The sequence below is a fragment of the Lissotriton vulgaris genome, chromosome 6 (assembly GCF_964263255.1).
Source record: "Lissotriton vulgaris chromosome 6, aLisVul1.2, whole genome shotgun sequence".
NCBI classification, from domain to species: Eukaryota; Metazoa; Chordata; class Amphibia; order Caudata; family Salamandridae; genus Lissotriton; species Lissotriton vulgaris.
Genome location: NC_141694.1, coordinates 230,584,228 through 230,609,655, shown reverse-complemented (window position 1 = coordinate 230,609,655; position 25,428 = coordinate 230,584,228). Strand labels below are relative to the sequence as shown.

The following is a 25,428-nucleotide window of genomic DNA, read 5'->3' as shown; positions in this document are numbered from 1 at the left end:
GCTTGATATTTCTAAGTGTCCTCATCAAGTGATTAGCTCCCTTGCATACATTGCTGATATGCTTTTTCATATTCAGGTTCTTGTCCAAGGTGATTCCGAGGGATTTGGCAGAGTCTATGATGAGAGGGGTGCAATTGAAAGCAGTGAGGTGAGTCAGCCAAAGGTCTACTTGATGAGGTGATTCATAGTAGAGATGAAAAGGAATTCTGTTTTGAAGGTATTGAGCAGGAGGTGGTTCTCAGTTAACCAATTTTGAGTAGACGTTAAGGTAGAGTTGAGTGTTATGATGTTATCCAGGGATGACATTTTCAGGTAAAATTGTGTGTCGTCAGCATACATATGGAAGGGAATGTTCTTGTCATTTAGAGAATTAGCAAGAGGTTCTAAAAAGAGGTTGACAAGGATAGGAGAGAGGGTGGAACATTGGATGAGACCCATGAGTACTGCAGAGGGCTGGGAGCAGGAGTAGTTTGCCTTCACTCTTTGTGTTCTTTGGTGGAGGAAGGAGGAGAACCATTGTAGCACCAAACCCGAGAACCCCATCCTGTTCTTCAGAGTCGAAAGGAGGATGTTGTGCTTAACCATGTCGAATGCAGAGGAAAGATCAAGGAGGATCAGGAGACAGGATTCATTTTGGCCAAGTATATTTAAGATGTCGTCCATATTGTGCGTGAGTGCCGATTCTGTGCTATGCCCCTTCCGAAAGCCTGATTGATGTTGGTTAAGGAGTTTGAAATTCTCCATGTAAGCACAAAGTTGGGATTGTACACATTTTTCGAGAAGTTTAGCTAGAGTGGGGATGTTAGATATGGGGGCGGAAATTATTGAGGTCAGATTTCTCTGCGGTTGTTTTTTTTAGTATGGGTGATACCTGTGCTGCTTTTAGACATTCTGGGATCGTGCCTTGGGATAGAGAAGCATTTACTATCCTTGTCCATGTAAGGATGAGAGGGTTCTTGGTCTCTTTGAAGATCGTCGGGGGCAGTGGGTCACTGAAGTGGTTGGATGGATTGATGTTCTGGAGAATCCTGTAGATATCTTTTTCACTGAAAGGGGTAAAGGTGCTGCATGAGGCCTTGTTCTTGATGATCAGGCTAGTTGGTCAGGCTTTTATATGACAAGAGGTGGTGCGGACCCAGAAGCTGGTATTAGAGCCTTCTTGGAGGCAAGTTCACTGGAGATAAGTAATGATTTCTCAAAAAAGGAAGCAGAAAATTAATCACCAGCCGGTGGGCTGACATTGGAGACAGTGATTTGTACCTGCAGTTGATTGTTGTTTGACCAGTTAGAAGAGTTTCTTGGGCGGGTTAGCGGCTTGATCAAGTTGTTGTCTGTAGTACTCTGCCTTAGCACACTTGATTTGCTTATTGTAAATACTCCTGAAATCTCTAAGGATTGTTAGGTGTTCCATGGAGGGATTGGAATTCCAGGCTCGTTCAACTGCCCTAAGATTGCGTCGTCCCATGTTTAGTTTGTCGTTGTACCATAGTTTGGATTTTTTTTAAGGTATTTTTTAGTTGAAGTGGTGCAATATCATTCAGGGTGTTAGAGATGGTTGTAGGCGTCAGTGAGTAACTGAACCTCACTCAAGTCGGCTTGGGGGGAGAGGGCAGTTTTACAGTGGTCAGCTAATTCAACTGGGTTAATTGACCTGATATCCCTTTTCCAGATCTTAGATTTTGTTGGATGAGCCTTCCTCAGCTTCACCTCCATGTTGATGTAGAAGGGAATGCAGTGGTGATCTGACTAATCGCAAGGGGTAAAGGATTCAGGTGTGATGGACTGTCCTTTTGAGATAATGAGGTCTAAGGTTTCACCTTTGTTGTGTGTTGGTTGATCACAGTGTTGCTTAAGTTCATGATCAAAAAGTCTTTAAGGCAAGTAACCGCTTGGTCATTAGGATTGAACCAGTGGAGATTGAGATTGCCAAGAAAGATTTGGGACATTGTTGAGTCGTTATTACTCGAGATGATCTCCATTAGTTGTTCAATGAAGGGGAGGTTGTCTCCTGGAGGGTGATAGAAGGTGTGAAGTTTGCAGACCGGCCGTTTGTTACGATGTTGAGACAGAGATATTCACAAGCAGAGGGCGGAGAGGACTCTATGTGGGATATCAAGTGTGTTCCTGTGAATGCAAGCTAGGCCCCCTCCAAGCTTCATGACTCTGTCTAGCCTAATTATGTCGTGAGTAGGAGGCACAAGGAGGTCTAAAATAGGAGTGGAGGCTGGATTAAGCCAGGATTCAGTAATGATGATGATGTCAAGATCATTGTGTTGAATTAGGTCGAATATTTCGGAGGCATGTTTGCTGGCTGACCTGCAATTGAGTAGAACACATTTCAGACTTGGAGGATTTTTGGTTGAGGGAGTCTGGGTGACATTCACTCTCTTGAGATTGTCTTTATTGATTACTAAGATTATGAGGAGGTTCTCTGTGTAGGTTAGGATGTATGGTTTGTATTTGCATGGTGGGGTCAAGTTGGGGTTGGACCTAGTGGAATAAGAGTTATGAAGGTCATTAAGATCATTGGACACCAAGGTCTCTGCTCTCCTGGGCTGTGTGGGTGCTAAGGGAATCGTTTGCACGACGGCGGAGGTTACCAACTGGCCCAAGCAATCACTATCACTAGGAGAGATTCTAGGCAGATTCACAGAGATGAGTAAGGAACTGATCATTTGGAAAAAATCCTTTGAAAGGACTTTTAGGTCAGGTAGTTTGGTAGTGAGAAGGTGCTGCAGGAGATATATCATCCAGGCGCGCACCTAAGTCTTAATGGGGTATGGGATGTATTGAAAGAGAAGGAGTCTCCGTGTAAGTCTGCGTGCCCTGAGGTGTTGGATAGTTGTTCCTGGGAGGGAGTGGAACGTGTGGAACTAGTGGGGTATGGTGAACCTTGGGAAACAGAGATGTATTGTTAGCAGCAGTGGTCTGACCATATCTCTGAGGGTCCTGACCAGTTCCTACTGGGGATCGAGGATATGACAAATCATGGTCTGGAGTTAAAGATGTATCGTTAGCGACAGTGGTCAAATCATATCTCTGAGGGTTCTGAGTAGGACCTCCCGGAGATTGAGGGTATGACACAGCATGGTCGGAGTAGGGCATTTGTCCCATCACCCACGTAGTAAGTGGCGTAGGGGGAGGGATCAGGGGAGAGTGTTCAATTGATGAACGCGAAGATACATGGTCACCTGGGGATCTCTCCGCTCAGGAGTAGAAGGGGTCGGACTAGGTGACTGTGTGCTGAGAGGACTCGAAAAGTCCCTCACTTGCAGGGGCAATGAAAATAGGGAACTGGGTGAGTTGTCCATGCGGGAAACAGAAAGAACCGGACTAGCTGGTTGTGCACCGAGCTGCCCTGAGATGTTTATCACCTGTTGTGTCGAGGGACTAGAATGTTGGGGCTCCACCACAATGTATCCTTCATTAGGTCACTTGACCCACAGGCCAGTATAATTAGACCATCACAGGTTGATGGAATCAGTAACCCCAAAGAACATAATGTATTTACAATTTCACCCTACTAATTTTATTTTAGAGTTTGCACTGATGGTGGAGGTAGAAATGTGGTTTGAAATTAATTCAAGCCCGCAGGTATAGTGCGTCAAGGAACATCACATTATAAGAGATTTTTTTGTGTGCTGATTTTCATACTTTTAAGCAGCAGGATGGAGCATAAGAACTGAAAGACATTAAAAATGCCCCAAACTAGGAGTTTGGCAGAAAAGCTTCATACACTTATAAAGAATGGTAATTATATTTTACAACCCATATAATGCCGTTTGAGGTTGTGCTGACATTCACAAATGTTAGTTTAACATAATCTTAACCTCCTGGTGGCCTGACTGACTGGTAATGCGATGCCAATTACTTCAGGTGGCGAGCATACTCGTGCCTATTGAAATGTTCGCAGTCTATAAATGTCTGAATTGTTTGTGTTTGTAGTTGATTTATTTTGCATGAGAAGTTTTGCTTGCGGTGTTTGATTAGGAAATGAATGCTTCATGGTTGCCAGCATGCTTCTTGCTGCATAATTGATAACATTTATAATGATATTTCAGAATAGAGAGCTTCACCTGCAGCTGATTTATTTCTATGTTCTGCCTAAGTACAGTTAAGTAACTGAGCAATAGGGAGATTATTAATGTGAGCATTATTACAGAAGGAGCCCGGGGGCTTATTTGGTACTACACACCCTTAAATGTCATCAGTGAAAATTCATGATCGTGTGGATTATTAGCCTGACTCCCAAAATGCAGTAGGGAACAGCTTTAGTTGTTGATAGTGCTTTATACCAAAATCGGGTTTCATGAGCGAAAAAAAATCTGTTGTGATGGTTTGGCTTGGATCACTAACAGTTAGTTCAGGATGGAGATGGGGTGTGAAGATATAAGGTTCGCCCAGGAGAAGGCACCCATTTGTTTAGATATTGTGCATTGTACAGCTCAGTGAAGAAAAGGCTTGGCTTATCTTTGGGTTGAAGAGCATAAGTTGTGTTGTAATGAGGATAATGATGTGCCTACGACTAAAGTCTGAGTGCTGTAGAACTATATGCACTCTCGACATATTAATAAACTTACACAGCCCAAGCTGTACATTCGTATGCAACAGCTGTTGTAGGAAACTGGGTGATAAGATGCGAAGGATGTGAGTCCTTAACAAGTAATAAGTTTGCATCTTTGTCTTTACTGGGTGCCCAAATGTAGCACTTGACTCTCCAGAGTAGCGAAGCAGAGCAGTCCAAGGGCGGTTCGTGGGCTAGCACGCCCAGCTCGCTGGTATGCTACAGTCACACTCAACAAATCATTGTCAGTCAGTGCTTTTTCTTGTAAAAAGGAAAATGACTCTATTACGCACACATTACTAAATACTATGCATTGATTTGCAAATATCTACATATTTGACAGATGGAAATATATTTGATGCGCAGAACAGCTAGTTCCCCAGCAAGCCATGACCACTTACACATAGACATAATATCATAGGCTGTATTAAAAAGAGTAGAGTCTGCTGGCTTTGTGAGGGTGTCACCAAAATTGTAAAAAAAAGACATATGCATTTAAAGTCATTGTAAACCATATTAATAACATCCTATGATGGTACCATCTCTTAGTGACAATAATTAACATGCATTTGTAGCCACTGTTCATCTAAGCATATTCAATAAAGCAATGAACATTTAACAAGAAGTGAATAGGAGTCTTTTTTCTATTTTTACACTGCAGTCATTGCAGCTTTAGGACCAACCAGGAGTCCCACACTCCAGAACCTATGTGTGAATGCACAAGCTCCAGTGATGCTTAAAAAGCAAGCCGATTTCTCCTGGGGGTATCAGTACAACTCCTGGGAGGTTTCAGCAGCGGCTCCTCCGCTAAGGCAGAGTAGCATCACCTCACTGCTCTCCAAACAGTGCAAAGGAAAAATAAAATTATCATGACTAAACATTATCATCATTTAATTTTTAGTATGGAGTTTACAGCCAGGTTATGGTGGGCGGAACTGAGCTCCTGTGATGTCCGCGGGAAGAGAAGTGGTTAGTGCACCATAATTGCACATAGTGGTTTGGTCCGCCGCCTTGGGCTGGCCAAACCATCATGCGCACTTTGCATGTTCTCTACCCGGCTATATTGCACAGCCTGGGTGTAAAACATGCACAGGTTCCCACTCCTTGTCTGAGCACCAAACCATGGCACTCAGACCAATGTTGACGCTGCTGTCATGCTGGTGACAGGCTAGGGCAATCCGGAAACCTGGGTGCTGTTGGGAGCCAGGAAAACAATTAGGCCGCAGGAGAGGCTACGGCTGGTGACCAGCAGGTAAGTCTTTTTTTTTCTTCTTTTTTTGTAACCTGTCCCCTCACCCCGGCCCTCAACTCTGTCACCGTTCCAAACCAGCTGCAACTAGGAGGCTCAAGGCATCTTTTGAGGGAATCTGCGGGGAGAGGTCTGCTGCACCTCTTCGAGGAACCCAAAAACTCATTGGAGGTGCTCTTGCCCCTTCCTGGAGCACCACAAAAGCCAATCTGAACACTTTATGAAGCATCTGAGGGAATTCAGACAGCTTCCCTTCCTGAGAGTAGGGAATATTTGATTAGTGGCTTCTGAAACTGAACTCAGACAAGACGGAAGTCCTCATCCTGGGTTCCTCGCCCTCCGCCTGGGACGACTCCTGGTGGCCCCCCGCCCTGGGCAGCGCACCCAAACTGACAGACCACGCACGCAACCTGGGCTTCATCTTGGACTCCTCCCTCACCATGACCAGACAAGTCAACGCCGTCTCCTCGTCATGCTTCAACATCCTGCGCATGCTACGGAAGATCTTCCAGTGGATCCCCACCGAGACCAGGAAGACGGTCACCCAGGCCCTCGTCACCAGCCGACTGGACTACGGCAACGCCCTCTACGCCGGAACCACCGCCAAGAACCAGAAGAGACTCCAGCGGATCCAGAACGCCTCAGCCAGACTCATCCTCGACATCCCACGACACAGCCACATCTCCGGACATCTGAGAGACCTGCATTGGTTCCCTGTCAACAAAAGAATCACCTTCCGCCTCCTCACTTACGCACACAAAGCCCTACACGATCAAGGCCCTAGCTACCTCAACAACCGCATCAACTTCTACGCTCCCAAACGACATCTCCGATCAGCCAGCCACGCCCTCGCCGCCGTCCCCCGCATCCGAAGAACGACAACAGGAGGAAGGTCCTTCTCCTACCTGGCCGCCAAGACCTGGAACTCCCTACCGACCGACCTGCGCCTGACCCAAGACCACCTCTCCTTCAGGAAGAAGCTCAAGACCTGGCTATTCGAGCAGTAGCAGCACTACCCCCCCCGCCCCCCCTAGCGCCTTGAGACCCTCCGGGTAAGTAGTGCGCTATATAAATGCCTGTGATTGATTGATTGATTGATCTTAGTGAAAGAATTTTTTTTTTTCTCCTCAATGCTGTCTATTTGTCCACCCTAAGCGTGGAAGGGTATACTCAGATGTGAGTCCCTTGCTCATTGCACCATCAGGATTCAAGCAAGCCGGGCCGAAGACGGCTGAAATGCCAGAAACCGGTCCCCGGTAGCTTGTTTCCTTCCCAGTATAAGAATTGACTTTTGTAGTTTGGTTTGCCCTGTTCCCATCATGCACTGGGACAGGAACAGACTAATTTGCATACAGCCAGGTTCTGAAACTGGGATGGTGCAGTGAGCTAAAAAACGGTGTTGGATCTAGCCCTGATCTCTTGACTGGGTGAGAGTATTCTGTTTAATTCAGAGACTCTGTCCCTCACCACCCCTTGTTGTCTATATGTCCTGGGCGCCTGTGCCCCTCCGTGGGGGCACCCAGCATTGGTTTGCATCTGGGCAACGCAGGTAGCCTTCTTCCACTCTGTCCTCTTGTCTTCCCACCCAGCTGAAACTACTCTGTACCAGTGAAGGAGGGCGCATTCCATTTCTCCCCATCTGTTCTTTAACTTCGGGAACCTGGAGTGCAATGAGCATCCACTGACTCAAACTTGGGCAGGGACAGCGGGGCCCATGGGAAAGAAGAAAACATCGCAGGACAAGTTTCGAAGAGGATTATCAGGGGAGAGTGCATTGTGTCATTTGCACTCTACTAGTGAGAAATCGTTTCAGAGTTTTACTGTAGTTATCTCGGATATATTTACAGTATCTTATAGTAAGGAGTATGCTCTGGTTGTCTAGGTGTCCAAAGTTGGATCATAGGGTAAAGTTTGCATTCATCTGAACTTTGTATACCATAATTTATATGTATTCGACAATGTTTCCTAACCTCACATATATTGCCTCCTCCAGAATGGATGGTACAGAAATAAGGCTTTGTGCTGACCTACCGTGTCATATATCAACTACTCTGCTCCCAAAACCATGCCAGTAGAAAATGTACACCATTTGTAACATTGATAGGGATTCTATAATTAATGCCATGCAGTCTCTCGACCTTTTCTGTGACTAATAGTGACCATAAAATATAACTGCCCTACAGTTTTAACCTCAGAACCATTTGATTACCAAATTTCTCTGCTCCAAAAATGGCCAATCACTGGCGGGCCTTGCGGCAAAATGTTGTAAATCATAGAGGCTTATTATTTGTTTATCACTTCATCATCCCAAACTATGGGTGTGTGTAAAGATTAAGTTGGCAGATGATTTGCTCTTGCCGTTAACCTCAGAGTCTAATCCAAAGGCCCTCAAGCCCAATTTAGTATCTTAACTGTTGTTAGCTTTCTACTTTCAGGCAGTTCTTGATTTGTTTTATGAGTGGGCTAGGTTACAGCATGAACCTCTGGCCTCCAAATGAGGTTCTGTCCCTGAAAGCAAGAATACCAAACGTGTGTAATACATTCTTGATTGAACTAATTTAGTTTTATAAAAACAAAAAGGATTTAAAACATGACGTCTGGCAATAAAATAACAATTAATATTATATCAACTGCAATGGACAATGAACCCAAAGAAAGGAGACCTTTTTTGTGGCAGCTGCTTGCCTCACCAACTTCTCACACAACTGGGTGGGCAGTAGGGCAATGGATAGCGGAGGAGCCACCACTGACGTAAAGGCGAAATTGCAAAAAGAGATGGATAAATGCCAAAAGATGGGTGAGGAGGATTGAAAAGGAGGCTAGAGAAGAGAATTGGGTGCATGGCAAGGAAAGGTTTATAGAGAGGGCTACTTAGTAATTGATATGGTTAAGAAATGGGAGTGTCCAGTTATCACCATTATATTGCACTACGGTGCTCTTGAATGGTGGTGGGTGGGATGGCATCTGCCAGATTGTAATTCACATTTTATATCTGTGACCTGTACTGTTGTGTTTGGTCTCGACGAGCCTATCCGATTAAGTCTGTTCCTTCCAACTATTTTCAAGTCAGTAAAATGAAGTCAGAAGAAGCAAATTCCAATGCACCCGACGTGTCGCCTATATTCTTACACGAGATCAAATGTCAGATGTAAGCAGATGACATCCAGGTTCATCTTGAAGAAGAGAGTCAAGGCAACACCAGAGTATGTGTGCCTCAAAAGCACAAGAACTGCTTCCTCCTGTGAATGCCATTCTGTTAATGGTTAGTGACAATTGAAAAAATAAAAGATCCCTTTCAAATTGCCCTTTACCTCTGGTCCAACCAAATCTTGAACACAGTGTCAAACTCTTGGGTGCTATCTACTACACATACCTGCTTTGCATTCTCCGGATAAACACAAAGGAGAAAACAACCCATTTTAAATGTACCTGATTCTTGTTCTGCAAAGTGCTATCACTTCTTCGTAGGAAACAGACTGGGAATGATTATGGGGCAGATGTATCAAAGGTTTTTTCCAATTCTCTTTCCATGTGGAAATGTGTTCATACATATGGCCCTAAATCACTTATAATTGCAATTCTTAACTGTGGAAATATTATCAAAGAAAATTGATAGATCACGAAAAGTGTAAAGTTAGTTAACTTTGTCTCACTATTGAAGAAGCATGTCCATTTCAAACACAATTTAAACACAATAATTTTACTGCTAATAGTGTCGGGGACAAAATTCAAAGTGCTATCTACTGCACTCAAGATTGTAGGGAACAGAAGTCCATGTTACATGCAGAAAATAATCCCACATTAGGACATTTGGGGCAGCCAATTCACATCATCTGTAATCAGAGGTTCAATCAACAAAGACACAGGGCCGGATTCCTTGGAATTCTATCCCTATATTATATAACATGTTCAGCGTGTCTCTCTGAATGTGGCCACACTACCTGCTTGTACAAACCCTTTTAAACGCAAACATTTTTAAGCATGGATTTCATTGAGTGCTGAGGTTCCGAGAAGCAGTAAATAAAGAACAGAGGAGCTCATTAATCCACCCCTCTTAAAGCATCAACAAACTATAACCATGTCCCTCTCCCTTGCATGACTGCCAAATTTACTCACCCAATATAACAGCACATGTCGGGTATACTCAAAAATAAAGCTTGTCATTTCTGAGTAAACAAATATTACCCCCAATTGTTGAATTTGCAGAAACAATAAACACTAAAACAGCTAAGAATGGCCAGATTCTGCACAGGCCAGGACAAGGACGGAAAAGTATGGTGGACTCCAAGCAGTACAACAAAATTAAGATGTTTCGGTCAATGCACAACTCTTTAATGTTACATATAGGAATATATGCACAGTAAAAATGAAGGCATAATGGAGAAATGCACTAAAGTCACAATATTCAGTAAAATGGCAGTGCAACTAGTTTTAATAATGAGGTTAAATCAAAAGGTTATTTGCGCTTTGTTAGCATAATATTTCTACAACTGAGTTTTAGAACTTTAAGTAACGAAGATTTAACTCCTAATTGTGGTATTGTTTTTTGTGGTATTGTCCTTTTTATAAGTTACATGTTTGTGATGTGGTTGTATTGTGTTCTGGTGTGGATTTGTTGTGTTATTGTTTCATTGTTGTATAACATTTTTAGGTGTTATCTTTTGTTGTTTTGCTTTGGAATTTTGAATAAGCACTAAATAGTTCCCATCCAAAAATAGTATATCTGTCAAGTGGCTGCAATAGAAGTAAGATGCGGTTTGAGATGAATATAAGGAGAGATGAAGGAGGGAATAATCTCTAGAAATGGGTTAGCGTAATCATAATATTAAAATGAGTGAAAGGAGGGATAGGTGAGGAAAGTATTTAGAAGGCTTTTGTGGGAGATCAGAGTATTAAAATGAGGTTTGGAGTGATCCAAGGAGGGATAATGGAGGGAAGAGTCTAGAAAGGCATGTTTTGGCGATCATAGTAAAACATCTCAAGGGGAGTTAATTACTCGGACACTGACCCAGAATTCCTAATTTCCCTGGTGATTCCTTCCTTCTCATGTGATTTAAGAGCTCAGATTGTGATTCCTGTTAATTCTGCACAACTGCAATTAGTAGGGCCCCCTGGTATTGTTACATTTGGAATGCACCCCCACCACATTGAGTGTAACCATAATAAAGCCTTATATGTCATCCACTGTAACTCTTTCGTGAAATAGCTTCATAGATGAATTGCCATTTATGAGACAAAGTACTCTGCCCACAATTGAATGCAATAATTATAGTTTGAAATTCTATTTATAAAAGCAGTAAAAAGAGAAACACTTTGGTGTGGAAATGATTTTGCGAACAACTCATTAAAAAAGTTCAGCCTCGCTTCAGAAACAAACTATGCCAGTTGCTCTTAGCACAGACACATTTTGCGCATTGGTATAATGTGAAAAAGGAGTCGAAGAACCAATTATCACTCTGTGCAAACATTTGTGCACAGCACGCGACCTGGCTCGTGGTTTCTATCCAACTCTTTCTATTCTGTGTAGTACTCACTCTGCAGGATGTGCAGGCGAGGTGTTAATCAAAGGGCAGTACTAGCATATGTCTGCTACTGCTCCATCTTGGACCAAAGTGCCCTCTGCGTGACGCCTCATTGAATGTGGTATGATTAGTAGAAGACCGACTGCGTTATTTCCATCTGCTCAGCCTTGCCAAAACCTGAGCAAAACTTCTTGATGAGAGGACTTGTTTGACAATGCATCTAGTTCGAATGTCCTTTCTTTTATCACCTTTTATGTACGATAAATGATTAGCTCCATCAACTGGCCAGTCCCAGAGGATGAAGGGCTCTTGCTCCAGTATTCTGATCTGGCATGAAGCTGTTATTTAGGGCTAATAATGACCTGCCTCCTCTCCAGAGGATACTGACCCAATTTACTACTGCAGACAAATGAGCCTTGCGGTCACTAGTCTACTAGTTTTTCCCCATTAAATAAACCTGTGTTTGTGAATAGGTGTGTATATATAGACAAATAGACAGACAGACAGATAGACACAGATAGACAGATAGACAGCTAGATAGATAGATCTACATAAAGATATACATATATGATTTTATATATATATATATATATATATATATATCTATATATATATATATATATATATATATATATATATATATATATATATATATATATATATATATATATATATATATAGACATATGTATATAAATAGATTCATTGAACAAGCATAGGTAAGAACACATAAATTGGAAAAAGTGATACAAAAAATCTGACATCCCCTGAACAAATACTGGTAAAGTGAGGTTATAGTTGTTTTTAGTTAAACACGCCACAACACACGACTCTGTCATGCACTAGTCTTAAACTCGCAGAGGACATCACTGATGAGCTATTAAATTACATAATTGATGACATCACTTGACATTTGAAATTACATTGGTGATTACATTATCAGGGATTCTGGTGTATTTTACGGTTACGTAGTTTTAAATAACTGGCAATGCTGGACCCTGATCTAGAAAATGGGCGACTAGACGAACAACTAAGGTGTCATGTAAGAATGGAAACAACAGCATAACATTACGTTTATGTACAGTTCCAGTTCAGAGCGAAAAGAAGCAAAACATCATTACTTATTTTCATAAATTAGAATGGAATAACCGATTATATGTTGAATACCGAACACGATATGTAAAAAAGACGGGAAAAATCATGCATGTATTATGAAAAGACTGTATGGAAAATGCCAATTAAAATATGTTCTTAAAAAACTAAATCAAAGACTCGGCTGCACAAGGTAATTTTGATGTCTGTATTTAAAAAAAATAATGATTTCATTATTAACATCATTTTAAAAAGGAATATAAAAAATAATTTTATATATTCTATATGTTTACTGAAAAAACAAAGGGTAAAGTGTAGTAATAATGAGGAGTTCCAAATGAAAAAAAACATGGAAATTCACAAGTTCTGGTTAGTCTTAACTTGGCAAAAAGCCATGGAAACCACACATCGCACACCTAATGTAATGCTTATGACCTCATCCTTAATGGCACAGATGTAATTGCAAATGTTGTAACTAAGGTTACATCCCACCTTACCCTTAACCAGCATGAACTAAAATTATGTGACTGTGGCTATGCTAACAATTTCCATCAGATAACATTGATGAGCACCTTTTGCTGAGCAGACCTATCCATAGTCATAAATGCCCCCGACAAGACGGGGATGTTCACAGTGTGCCAGGAGTGGCCACCATAAAGCAGACAGCCGGCATCATAAGGCCAGGGATTCTCATTAAACTCCTGGTGGCAGGGATTCCCCTCTTATGCCAAAAAGGTGGCTGATAGATGTTAACCTCTGACAATAATTGCTATCTTATGGCAGGGAGACATTATTTATTCCTGGAGTGGTCCTCCTCATTCTAGGCATACCTTTCAAATGCTGTAGACGACACCCAAAGCACTCCTAATCTGGTATCATCTTCCCCAGCTTCCCTCCAATTTTTCTGCCAGCCCTTGAAGACCCTGTGGGCCTGATTCACATAGGTAAACGTACAGTTTGTGTAAGTTTAAGATTGTTTGCTAGTCACAAAAGGGTTTACGAGTACTATCTTTGAGTGTGGAGTCTCCACACATGAAAGGATAGGGCAATCCTATCTTTTTATGTGCAGAGACTCTGCACTTATAAAGATACTACTTGTAAATCTCTTTGTGAATTGAAATCATAAACTTACACAAAAGTGTACGTTTACCTCTGTGAATCAGGCCCACGGGGTCTTCAAGTGCAGGCCTGGCAGAGAAATTGGAGGGCAGCTGGGGAAGATAACGGATTAGGAGTGCTTTGGGTGTCGTCTACAGCATTTAAAGCTTGCATTAAAGGACCATCAACTAATAGCATTGTCATTCACATCAAGATGATAGAGATGTCTTTTTTTCATACTTTCTCTGCTCTGTGACCGCTAGCAATTAGAAAAATTGTCTGTCAGGATATATTAATTGTATTTAAGTAATGCAACTTAGTTTGCCACGAACTAATGACTCCCAATTGCAAATTTGAAATCTGATTCTCAAATGTTTTCTTTGAATGATTGGGAGATGCCTGAACCATCTTCTTGGTGCACTTAAGCTATTCTTTGTAAATTTATATTTGGGCATGTGAATCTCAGTTCCTTTCAATGGCCCACCGATGTGCAATAAATGATTTTGATTTATGTGAATCAAGGCTCCCTCTTCCATGCATGAGTACCTCATCCAGACCAGATTTTCTTGGTGCATGCTGGGATTTGTAGTGCTGATTAACTGATCATTACCCTATAGCTTCAAGCCCCAGAATTCAAAGAAAATAACTCCAATGGATTAGCTTTTCTCGCATGGACCTGGTAAACCTAAACGTTATCTGTGTGTCTGAGAACAGCATTCAAGAACACTTTCCACATTTCCAATAAGTACAAAGCTCGGTCTGGACACTTTCCTCCTGAATGAATTGAAAGCTTCTCAGAATTGATCTTATGGGTTAATTGAGGATTCCAATGGGTCTATTGTTTTGTTTTTCTCAACTGCCACTTTTTTATGTCTTTGCTTGTTCTACATTCACTTAAGATATTTATATTATGCTAAACAGTGATGACTAATTAGACAACAAACAAATTGAACTTTTGGGACTTCAATAACAGATGTCAATATCACCCAACTCAAATGTGCCCGTTTCATTGATTACTGAAGGATGAAAGGCTCAGTTGGCCCTGGACCGATTTGAAACGATGGCCTAGATTACTCCTTGGGAACACTCATACCTGCATGGTAAAAAAAAAACATAGTTGTCCTTGGCAGCACTTGCTGAAGAACTTGACCTATTGCAAACAAAAAAAAAACAGCAAAACTGACAATCCCATAAGCCCTAACACCCCCCTCCCCCCCCCACCCAAAAACAGTAGGTGTTCCGAGCCCTGCCTGTGATACTACCTTCCGCACTTGCATCACAGAGTTTTATAGTGAGCCCTTCTCCTTGGTTGCTTGGTTGGTTTATTTGCAGGAGGGCCTATTTCATGTGTCACATGTTCTTTGCTGCTCTGAATGCACAGTGCCGGTGACAGGCGTCAGTGCAGAAGGTAGGTTCGTGCTGTTGGTTGACAATATTCCCCAATGTTATTTTGGATTATTCGGTCCCTTGTGGGATGTGACAGACCCCATTATTCCTGACAGTTCGCTTGGTAAATGCAACTAGAACACCTGAATGTATGAGCCACACAGAAGACCTCCAGCTGAGCGCATTGGTAGGAGCTGCAGCACCTCGCTGTCTGTTCGCTTTATGGTCGCTTTATTGTCTTAATTCTTTTGTCTGCCTTCGAATCCTTGCATGCTTTAAATAATTCATCGCAGGGTGAATACGAACCACCCCCCATTTCCGTGCTCCCTTCTGTGTTTAGAATGGCTGTTCACAAAATCCTATGAACACACCAATGACGTGTTGTTACTGCGGGTGTGTGGTTGTCTCTCTGTGAACCGCCTCCATTTACACTGTGCCCATGCCATGCTTTTCTTTACTGTCAGTGTAACATATTCAAAGAGCATTCCCATCTAGCTGCAACGATTCGCCGCTGTTCTTGCTAACCTTTCTGCGACAGTATATTTTATGTTCCTGATTTGTCAATGCTGAAAATGTTATTTTGTTCCCCTCCCTATTTTAGGATTGTTTTGTGCTTATTTTACTTCACTATTTTTTCTTTCTTTCCTTCTTGTTTTCGTTTTTCATTGTTAAAGCGTACTTGTTCCTTCCTATGCTTTTTCACTCTGTCTTGACCACTCTTACTGTCACTGTTGAGCCACTCGTCCCCAAAAAAATCGCAAGTTATTTTTTTTCCTGATTCTCTAATTGACGAAAGCTCTTAATTGGAACCCTGGCAATGTCTGTCTTCTCTGTTCTGCAGAAATGTTGAAGGAGTTGAACCAGCAGCGCAGAGCGAGAGAGTTTACAGACCTGAAAATTATTGTTGAAGGCAAAGAGTTTGAAGTCCACCAAAATGTTCTAGCTTCCTGCAGCTTGTATTTCAAGGACCTGATTAAAAGGTTTGCCTTCCTTCCAGCTGTGATCTGCTCTGTTCTTTTGTAGGGCGCATTTGTGTCGCTTTCTATTCCTTCCCCCCTCTCTTGCAGGCGCATGAAGATTGAAAATCCTGTCACAGAGCCAGTAGCCATTCTCCCCCGTCCCTCCTCTTTTGAATGTGCCCCCCAACCGCGATCTGTGATCAATTCCATCCGATCCCTGTCCGATCCCGGATAAAGTGCAATACGTCCAGTTCACTAGTACCCTCTGTCCCATTTCATTATCTGTGATGAGGGCTTAAGTGACCTGGCCTCTAAAGCAAATTGCAATGAGTTTAGAGGCAGTCCTGGATTTTGTCATTAATGTATTGGATTCTGTCGCCATATCTAATATGCAACCCATTCTATTGACTATATGCTCATATAAACAGCCTTGTGTGTAACACATTAGCACACATTTAATCTTACAAAGCACAAATCAGTTTTTGTGATGTGAATCATAATGCCTCTGCATATAACAAATACAGAATTCAAGATACACTAGAAGGCATCTCATCTTGAACATGGATCTGTTGTGTGAAAGGAGCACATCTTTACCCCCACTGTCCATCTTCTTTAGCACCTTCCCTGCATAGAGACATTCAGTTTCTTAGGAGTGCATGACTAAATCATTGATTTCTCAGAACACAACATTTTCAAGTTTCCTACCTCGTGTGCACACGGGGACATCGTTTGACAACATTCTTATAATTAACATCCCAAGGTAGCAAAGGCAAAACAGAATAACAATTTTTCCTTCCATATATAGCAAATTAACTGAGCTACATTTTTGCTTTGCAGTGTTTTTCTCACAGTCTGCGCCTGGACTGCACTAGCATGGAGAAGAGGAGGATCCAAGTCTGCTTGCTTTTCAGTTGTGCACTGATAGGTGCAATCTAATCCAATTCATTTTGTTTTTATTTCAGGTTGTTGTCTTGGCTGGACTGGGGAGTCTCATTGATATCATAATACATTAATAGGCCTTAATTGTTTTGCATCTGTTATGCCTCAGAATAGAAGTGAGGTATGATATCTTGTTGCTGGGAAAACAATTCTTACTTATCCGAAGAGCATTGTGGACGCAATCAGAATTTTCTTTCCATTGAAAATAGTAAACATGCGGTATCTTGTTGTTCTCCTTGTCTACTGTCCCTCCAGCTTGTTCGCCTTTGGTATATCTCTACTTCAGTCTGTCTGGCATGAGGTGAAAGACTTCTTCATTGTTTCATTACTTATGAATGATGTTGCCATTTTAATCCTTCTCACCTTAAGGCAAGACTGTGAAAAATCAAAAAGACCACACTGTGTGCTCATGGACCATATAAATTGATAGTGACCAAATGTACTAAATGGCCGCCTTTTGTAGAGTGCGTTTTAGGAGGAGATCTTTTTTGTTATATCTGACGGTGCCAGCCTGTATTACTATACAATCATATAATAATTTCTAATTTTAAGGTTCAGCATGAGTAAGGTCTGTTCTGAAAATGAATGGTTGATCCACACCACCTTTCTCATTACCTTCCATGCATTATACAGATATATGCTACCTGGATTGCATGCAATATGAATAACCTTGGAGGTGAATGATCAATGTGTTGAAATATGTGTGATGAATGTGAGATCATTTTGTTCAAGGTCCAAGTAATCTTCCAAACTACCATGGACCAATTTACTCAGCCAGTAAAGAGTGAGTCAAGAGTGAGAAATCTGTGTAGATATTACAAAGATCTGTTTCGCCCGAGCTTAGGTTAATGTTGATTGCAAAATCTCGGAATTACCTTAGGCTGGCAATCTACATTTTTCCTTTTCTCTGTCATTAACTTTTGTTGAATCTGTGATAGCCAGGTAAAGAGACCACTAAATGTAAAGCAGAGGGTCATGTATGGAAATAAGAGAACAGCAGGGTCCATAAAGTAAGGTTAAGAAAAGTTATTATGTATGATGTGCACATTCAAAGCAAACCGAATAATTGATAGAACTCTTGCTCCCAGCAATCATGCTAAGCTGTGACATTCTGTTTCTTTAGTGTGTATATAGTCACCTTTATAAAAAAAAAAATCCATTGAAGATACTTTTTGATGTTAGGCAACTAGGATTCATGCTGTGCCTGAACCAGACATCCAACTAAAGAAAACCTTCTTTATTCAAGCTATTAAATCTTGTGTCCATTCTACGAATATAAAGGATAGGTTAGATTACAGACATACTCTGAAAACAAGCAAAGGGGAATGGGATGAGGCAGTCTGGACAGATCTTCTGGAGTCTAAAAGGTTAAAGATACATATTTCTTTTAGCATATAAGTGCACATAGTAGTAGACAGGGTACCTGGACGACAAATCATTCAATCAAACCAACCGCATGGGTCTCCCATTATGAGAGTCTCAACTCAATTATACTTGCACCAGAAGGTCCGCCAATCACTCAACCATTTACTCTGTCTGGCCCCATGGAGACTATGCCCATGATGTAGCTTTTGTTCTATGGCTGAAACCCAGGCCACCATAGATTCACTAAACACAGGTAAAGCCCCAGTCCTGACTAGATACCTGGAGATCTTTTTCAGCATGAGCCTTAAATGTGGACTCCTAATGTCGAATGCTATTATTTGTGGAGCAAAATTAAAAAGGGATCCTGAGCCTCACCGAGGAATTACAGATCAAAAAGTTAAGTGGATATTCTCCAAAACATCTTTGCCAAGCAGATTTTAAACAAGCTAGAGCAGTGGACTTTAGACAATAATATTTTATTACATTTCCAAGCAGGGGGCTAACATTGGTACAACTGATAACATTTTTCATTTTTCGCATACTTACTGGCAATATGTTGTTTAAAGGATCATTTGTATATTGCATGTGTTGACTTAGGGTCAGTTCTTACTTAGTACCAAGACATCTACTGTGGAATTCTACTAGAGCACTTACCTGTATTTAGCCAAAGACGGGGTCGTATTACTTGGGGTAAAAAAGCACGTGTAGGGGGGACCTGGAGAAAGGGATCCATGTCGAAATCTGCTTAGAAGAACTGGAAAGAGGTGAGTATGCACCCCAAATCCTTTATTTCCGCTGACCTTTACACAGCAGTCCCACTGCCGCAGTTGGCTCGTCAGGAAGACACCTTGTAATACTCTTAATACAGCGGATGCATCACCGCCGTCGAACCGGCACAGCCAGACGGTGGTCAACAGACCTCCGAACTCTTAATAAAGCCCTGAATAATGTGCAAACATACAGGTCCTACTTCATTGTCCTGCATAGGCACTGCAGCCATATGTGCCTAGGCTGCAACATGTGATCAACCTTTAGTTTTCTGTTTGCACGTTATTCTGAATATTGAATCTTTGGAACAGAAGAATCTTAGCACAGCGAAGCAATCAGAAAAAACATTTGTTTTTCTTTTCATATAGTGTGTAACTGGGTGTAGAGTTAGAAGGGTGGTGGTTTATTGAAAAATAGGTGACAGAAATCCAGGAGAGTATACATTTCTGATGGACACATTTTAGTAATTTTGTATAACCTAAATCTCAATGAGCTCACCGCACTGCCATCAAGCGCTAAGCGCACAATTTATTGATCCCTTACATTTCATGAACTCTCTCATTTTAGTAGTAGTTGAAATAAATCTGATGTATATTTCAGATAACTGAATTTTGCCTACTGTTTAAAGCCATTGTTGCAGGGGATCAGCCTGGTAGCGTCACGGGTCTGGCAAGGACTGGTAGCAGGGTCGACAAATTGAAGAGAATGTTGCTAATAGGAAAGTTAAAATTCAGAAGGGACAGGCATTACATTGTACATTCAGAATAACAAAAAAACAGGGCATGCAAGACCTACCTATAACAGCATTAATAATAAAGCTTCAGTCTTTAGTCAAAAGCCCTCTGGTGCTCTTTGAAGCTTAACACAGGAAGATTGAAGCCAATTAAGTTCCCTTACCAGAATTTCTGTGACAGCTATGGACTTGAAATATCCACACGTAAGATATATGTACAAGGCAGTGTCTTTTCAGCTGATACCTTTGGTGATGTTATACAAATAGAATGAAGACAGTACTCCAAGAGGGGCAGGAACACCACATAGATTGGCAGTAATGCCTACAAATCTTGGCGATCATGCAGGAACACGTATGGCAGTAACAGAAAGGGTGATGAGATCAAATACCCAGCTAATATAGACAACGACCTAAAGAGTTGGCTATTTAGAAAAAAGGGGAAAAAAGCATGTAACCAAACAATACTACTAAACTTGAATCTAAAGAAGCAAGAGAAAGAACGTAACACACAACGGAGGAAGGAAAGAAAGACAGAAACTGTTGAAAGGCTAATTGTTGAAATAGTGGAGGTTCAAGAAAAAAGGATACACTAAAAATGCTAGCTCAGGAAACAAGAACACAGGGAGGTGCTGCAAGACAGTGATAGTTCAAGTAAAAAGCTAAAGAATCAGAAAACCTGGCAAACAAGGATTAATTCAATTGAATTCATGGTACTTGTAGAGTGCACAACTGCTTACAAAGAGGCATCCAAGTGCTAGCGAGAGCTCTGCTGGGAAGTAAAGAAGCTGCCTGTTTACCCATTAGACAGATGTCAAAAAGTAGGGACTGCAATGCAAGCTGAGTGGCAATGGATTCCACAGTTTGGATGCCAGGTAAGTGAACGATCTTCCCCGTCTTCTAGCTTTGTGAATTTGTGGAACGTGGAGCAGTTTGAGATTATTGGATCCCAGGGATCTGGACTGTAGGTAGGGCTTGAATATTCTCCTCAGGTAAAGAGAACCTTTATGAGTGAAGGCCCTGAAGGCAAATGCGAGTGCCTTGAATTGGATCCTCTTGCTGACAGGAAGCCAGTGAAGATGTTGAGACACTGGCGAACACGGGGGAATCTTCAAGATAAGGCGTGCAGCAGAGTTCTGAATTTTTTTAAGCCACTGGTTTAGAAAAGCAGACAAACCCAAATATAACCATTGGTGTAATCCCGTTTGATCATAACCAAGGCATGGAAAATCATTTTCCAAGAGTCCTTCAGAATAAGGTGGAGCGTCCTTCTGATTGACCTAAGTGTAGTAAAGCAAGTTGAGGATAAACACTTGATTTGGGACTCCAAGTGAGATTTGAATCGAATTTTACCCCTCAGTTCCTAGCCATCAGTGTTGGGGGAGGTTGAGGGGGGGATGAGCAACAAGTATAGTTGCCCACCATAAGCTAGCCTCTGAAAAGGACTTGGTGTCAAAGAAGAGGTTCTCAGTTTTTTTCGGAATTCAGTTTGAGGCAGCTAAACAGGAATACTGTTACAATGACCCAACGCTGTACTAAAGGAATCCGGAATCACAAAACATGACGTAGATCTCAAATGTGAGTTAATCCAAAATGTTTACCAAGAAGCTGTATATGGATGTAGCAGTAGACCAGGAAGCTAACTTTAACACTAGATAGGTTTGGCATGAGAGTACATGGAGTGAATTGTGAAGGATTGTGTATTCGAAAAAATCGTCATAGTCATGAAGTGAGCAATGATTTAACTCACACACTGCTAGGCAGTTAGTCCCACAAAAGCACAATAGTTTTTTCTAAGGATATTCTTGACTCACCTTAACCACTTGGCTGCTAAGGGGTTTTCCCCCTCTTGCGCTGATTTATTGAAAACCCCATTATACATGACGAGTTATCCTTGTCATCAGCGCAGGTCAACCAGTGCATCATGACGAGTTACCCTTGTCATTAGCATTGAAGAGGTTAAGTATTTTTTTCCGACCACCAAGGAAACACCTTCAGAACCGTTTGTGAGATTCAGTATAGGATGTGAGTGGTGAAGGTGAAGTTCATGCCCTCAGCTGTGTTCATACATTATTAATATTGAAGGCTCCTCAAATAATATAAATTCATTTATTGTTGGGTTAATAAAAACCATTCCAACAGAAAAAATGTAAATATAGTAAATGAAATAACAGTAATGTCATCAAATAAATCAAGAGGCATGAGCTGAAGAAATGTACTTAACCAAACCCCCCTTAGCTAAACACACTGCATTTGACTGGATTTGCATTATTGTCATATCAGTCATCTACAGAGGTTTAGTTTTGGGATTATTCAAGTCATAATTAAAACACTTAATGCATAGATGCATAAACCCAGCAACTGGTCTTTTGTATAAAGTATCAATAAAGTGCTAAGTTCTGTGCTTCTTATTACATCCTTGGTGCATTATGCTGATCCTTCTTGCATATCTCTGATTTAATATAAGTAATTCAGGTTGGGTCATTAGATTCATTATTACAATGCCAGTTGCATATATAAATCCACCTAAAAGTGGATAAAAACATTGTGCCTTATGCGGTGCCCTCAAGTGCAGCCATGGGTACATCGTGCTGAGCCCTCATTCTTGTTTCCAATATGTTGCCAATTGTAAGTGATAAGTACAGGTGCTAGCTGACAGAGCCATTAATGTAGAAGCATGACTGTGTGTGAAAGGCCACTTTTACTTTCTCCAGCTCAGATATAGCTAGATCCAAGAATTTCAATAAACAGCTCGTAAGCTGTAGGCCCAACCCGCACTGGCACTAATTAATTGCCGCCTCGATCAACATTGCACCCAGTCTGTTGAAATATATACGTAAGAACTTTCATCTAAGGGGCAATAAATGTGGATACAAGCAGATTGCATGGTCTATAGAGTCTGTCAGATATCCACACCCTCCTCCGCATGCACATACAACACTGTTCTTCCATGATGGTAGTAGCATGAATCCAATTCGTATTCATTTGTTTCTTATAGATTGTTTCTTGTTTAAAAAAAATAAATATGGCTGAGGAGACAGTGAAGAGTAGGATGTTAAAAGAAGCGGTGCTCTAGAAAACCTGGTAAAGACGTCTTTGTTTTTATTGAATGAAGACAACTTTGCCAATGGCTTGACTTAACCCCTTTAAAATGAATATAGTTCTTCTTGTTATCTCAGTCTCTATATGTAGCTCATTTAGGATTTTATCTAAATACAGTATGTAGTTCCAGTGTGAATGTTGGGAAAATCAGCTAGATCTTTCCAAATCAGGGTTTTTAATGCATTTTGGTATACCACATTCCACAATGATTATGCCCGAGTATAGATTCTCTAGGTCTTTAAGAGGTCCCAAATCGGAGACCATATAAAATTGCTGGTGCTAATTCCACTCTGAAAATCTCTACAATTTATGTACCTTTCGGGTTGTTTACATTTTTGTAAATTTTCGCCATTGATTTTGCAGGTAGCTGGTATGAATGGAAATTGCCCTAATTGATTTTTAAACCGAAGTTTTGAATCTAACCTTACTCCTAGATAAAAAGATGTCTCCGTAGTGGATATTCTTTGATAACCTATATGCCATTTGTACTTCGTTTTGGAACTTGCCGAAATTTAAAAGTTATGTTTTCGACAGATTTAGGTTTAGTGCATTACTTTGATTGTATTGCTAGAGGCAATTTATTGCCCTCTGCAGGCCAATTGCTGTTTAGTCCTACAGTGCTGTGTCTTCAGCATACTGCAACAGGCACATGTTCTCCCTCTAATTTTGAAAGAAAGATTTGCAGGTTAGCCCTCGACGGGTATAGGTCAGCAGTAAATAAACTTAAACTGGTGCCAACCTACAACCTTTTTTCAGGCTCCTATTGGTTGGAATTTTGTTTGAGATTGTTGTCCTGTTGCCAGTTTTATGCAAACCCATGTGTGTAAAAGTCAGATTGTCTTGAATAGGTTTTCTGGTATAACCCAGACCTTCAGCTTTCCCGACCGGATATTCCGGTTACTCTATCAAAAGCTAAACTATAATCTAAGAAACTTACATATAGTGAGGAATTCTGTTTTAGAGCCTTCTTAGCTAGTAGATTAATAGCTTTAATATTATCCAGGGTCTCACAGCCTTTCTGAAGTCTTTTTTAAACCCAGAAGAATATTCCTCCTGACGACCCAGTCCTCCAATTCCTCTAACAAGATTTTAGCAAAAGCCCTCACTTCCACATCCAAGAGGGCTACTATTCTGTAGCTTTGAGGATTGCTGTGGGCCCCTTCTTGTGCATTGGATATCCCTGCCAATTGCCCAGAATGGTACCCTTGGCTAAAACCCCATTATGGATTATTAGCAGAGGGGTTTTCCAGGAGTTTAGGTCTTGTTTAAAAGCTGCTGCAGGAAATCCATTCAGTCCTGTTTCTCTACTGATTCTTAGGACTGTTACTATTCTAACTATGTTGGCACTGGAGATCACTAACGATGAGTTAGTATTATTTGTCTTTTCCTCCTTTAGTCAGTGATTTCTATTTTCCATATCTCCTATAAGATTTCCTTGTGAATCCTAGTGCCAGTCGAACTATTGAAAGTACTCACAATTTTCTTAGGCAGAGACTCAACGTAGTAGAGGTTTGACTGTTTTGTCTCCCAGGAATTAACATTGATATTATTTATTGAAAATTCAAGTGATTCTAATTTGTGAACAAATCTCCAGAATGCCATATTATCCACTTATTAATAACCAACCATCTCCTGTCCATGAATTCCGATTTGGCTTCCCAATATTTTGTTGTTTTCTGATTGAGTTATTATTTGCTCACCCTTGCAACTTTGTTTTCATTGTTTGAGTTCCTTTTGAAGGATCATTAACTCATATATGTACCAGGTAAGTTCGTTCATCTTTTTGACTTGACCCCAATTTTCTTTTTTTGCGACATTGTCAGAATATTTTATTTTTACTTGCTGATAGTCGACCAGCAGTTTTACGATGTTATCCGAGAATCAGGTTATTTATAAATCTTCATTTCAGCTGATTTATTTTAGTAAAAAGATCATCTTCTGCATCCTGTTTCCACTCTCATACTTATCTTGTGAGTGGGCGTCCCATTTTTTTGTGGGCAGGCTGACAATTTATCTTCTGGGGAGGTTGTCTTGTGTTGTTCATTATATTTCAGTTCCCACTTCATTTTTACTACCTGCGGATAATGGTCACTTTTCTCGCAAGTACTAGCTGCTTCAACAGGCGTGAATGTACAAGTGTTTAGTACAATACTTTGGCTGAATTACCAACTATGTGTGTTAGCCTTGCAGGTGAATTGGGCTTAAATGGTCCATTTATGTTTATCAGCCCCGATTGAAAAGACTAGCCCAAAACTTTGTGGTACTTCTACCTGTTACAATAAATTATGTACCATTTCTGGGATCTTATAATACAAACTAAAGGGTGGGGTTTGCAGGCATGCTAGAAAGAGTGCCTTATTTAGGTATCCTGTTACAATGATTTCATGATCCAGGCAAGCTGTTTGGTAGTACTTTAAATGATGGCGCTATGTACCATGAGTACCCTCTTTCTTACTAGATTTGTTGATGTAAATTCTTTATAGAGACTTACTCCTGCATTATGTCCATGTTTTAAGTTGTGGTCACTACTATGTAATTTTAGAATAGCTCACCGCTGACCACATTAAGTTAACCTTGAATGAAATGCATCCACACCTCCTATTAGCCTGCGATGTTCCAACAGTTGTACTGTTGCCTTTGTCATTGTATGGTACG

General features: G+C 41.1%; 1 protein-coding gene across 1 annotated transcript in view; it reads left to right on the top strand.

The window, feature by feature from the left end:
* The window catches only part of KLHL29 (kelch like family member 29), a 729,019-nt gene that overhangs the window by 469,792 nt on the left and 233,799 nt on the right, over positions 1 to 25,428 (top strand). Inside the window, exon 4 of the mRNA XM_086926271.1 lies at positions 15,752 to 15,890. Within this exon, the coding sequence (XP_086782397.1) occupies positions 15,752 to 15,890 (139 nt within the window). The remainder of the gene's footprint in view (positions 1 to 15,751; positions 15,891 to 25,428) is intronic.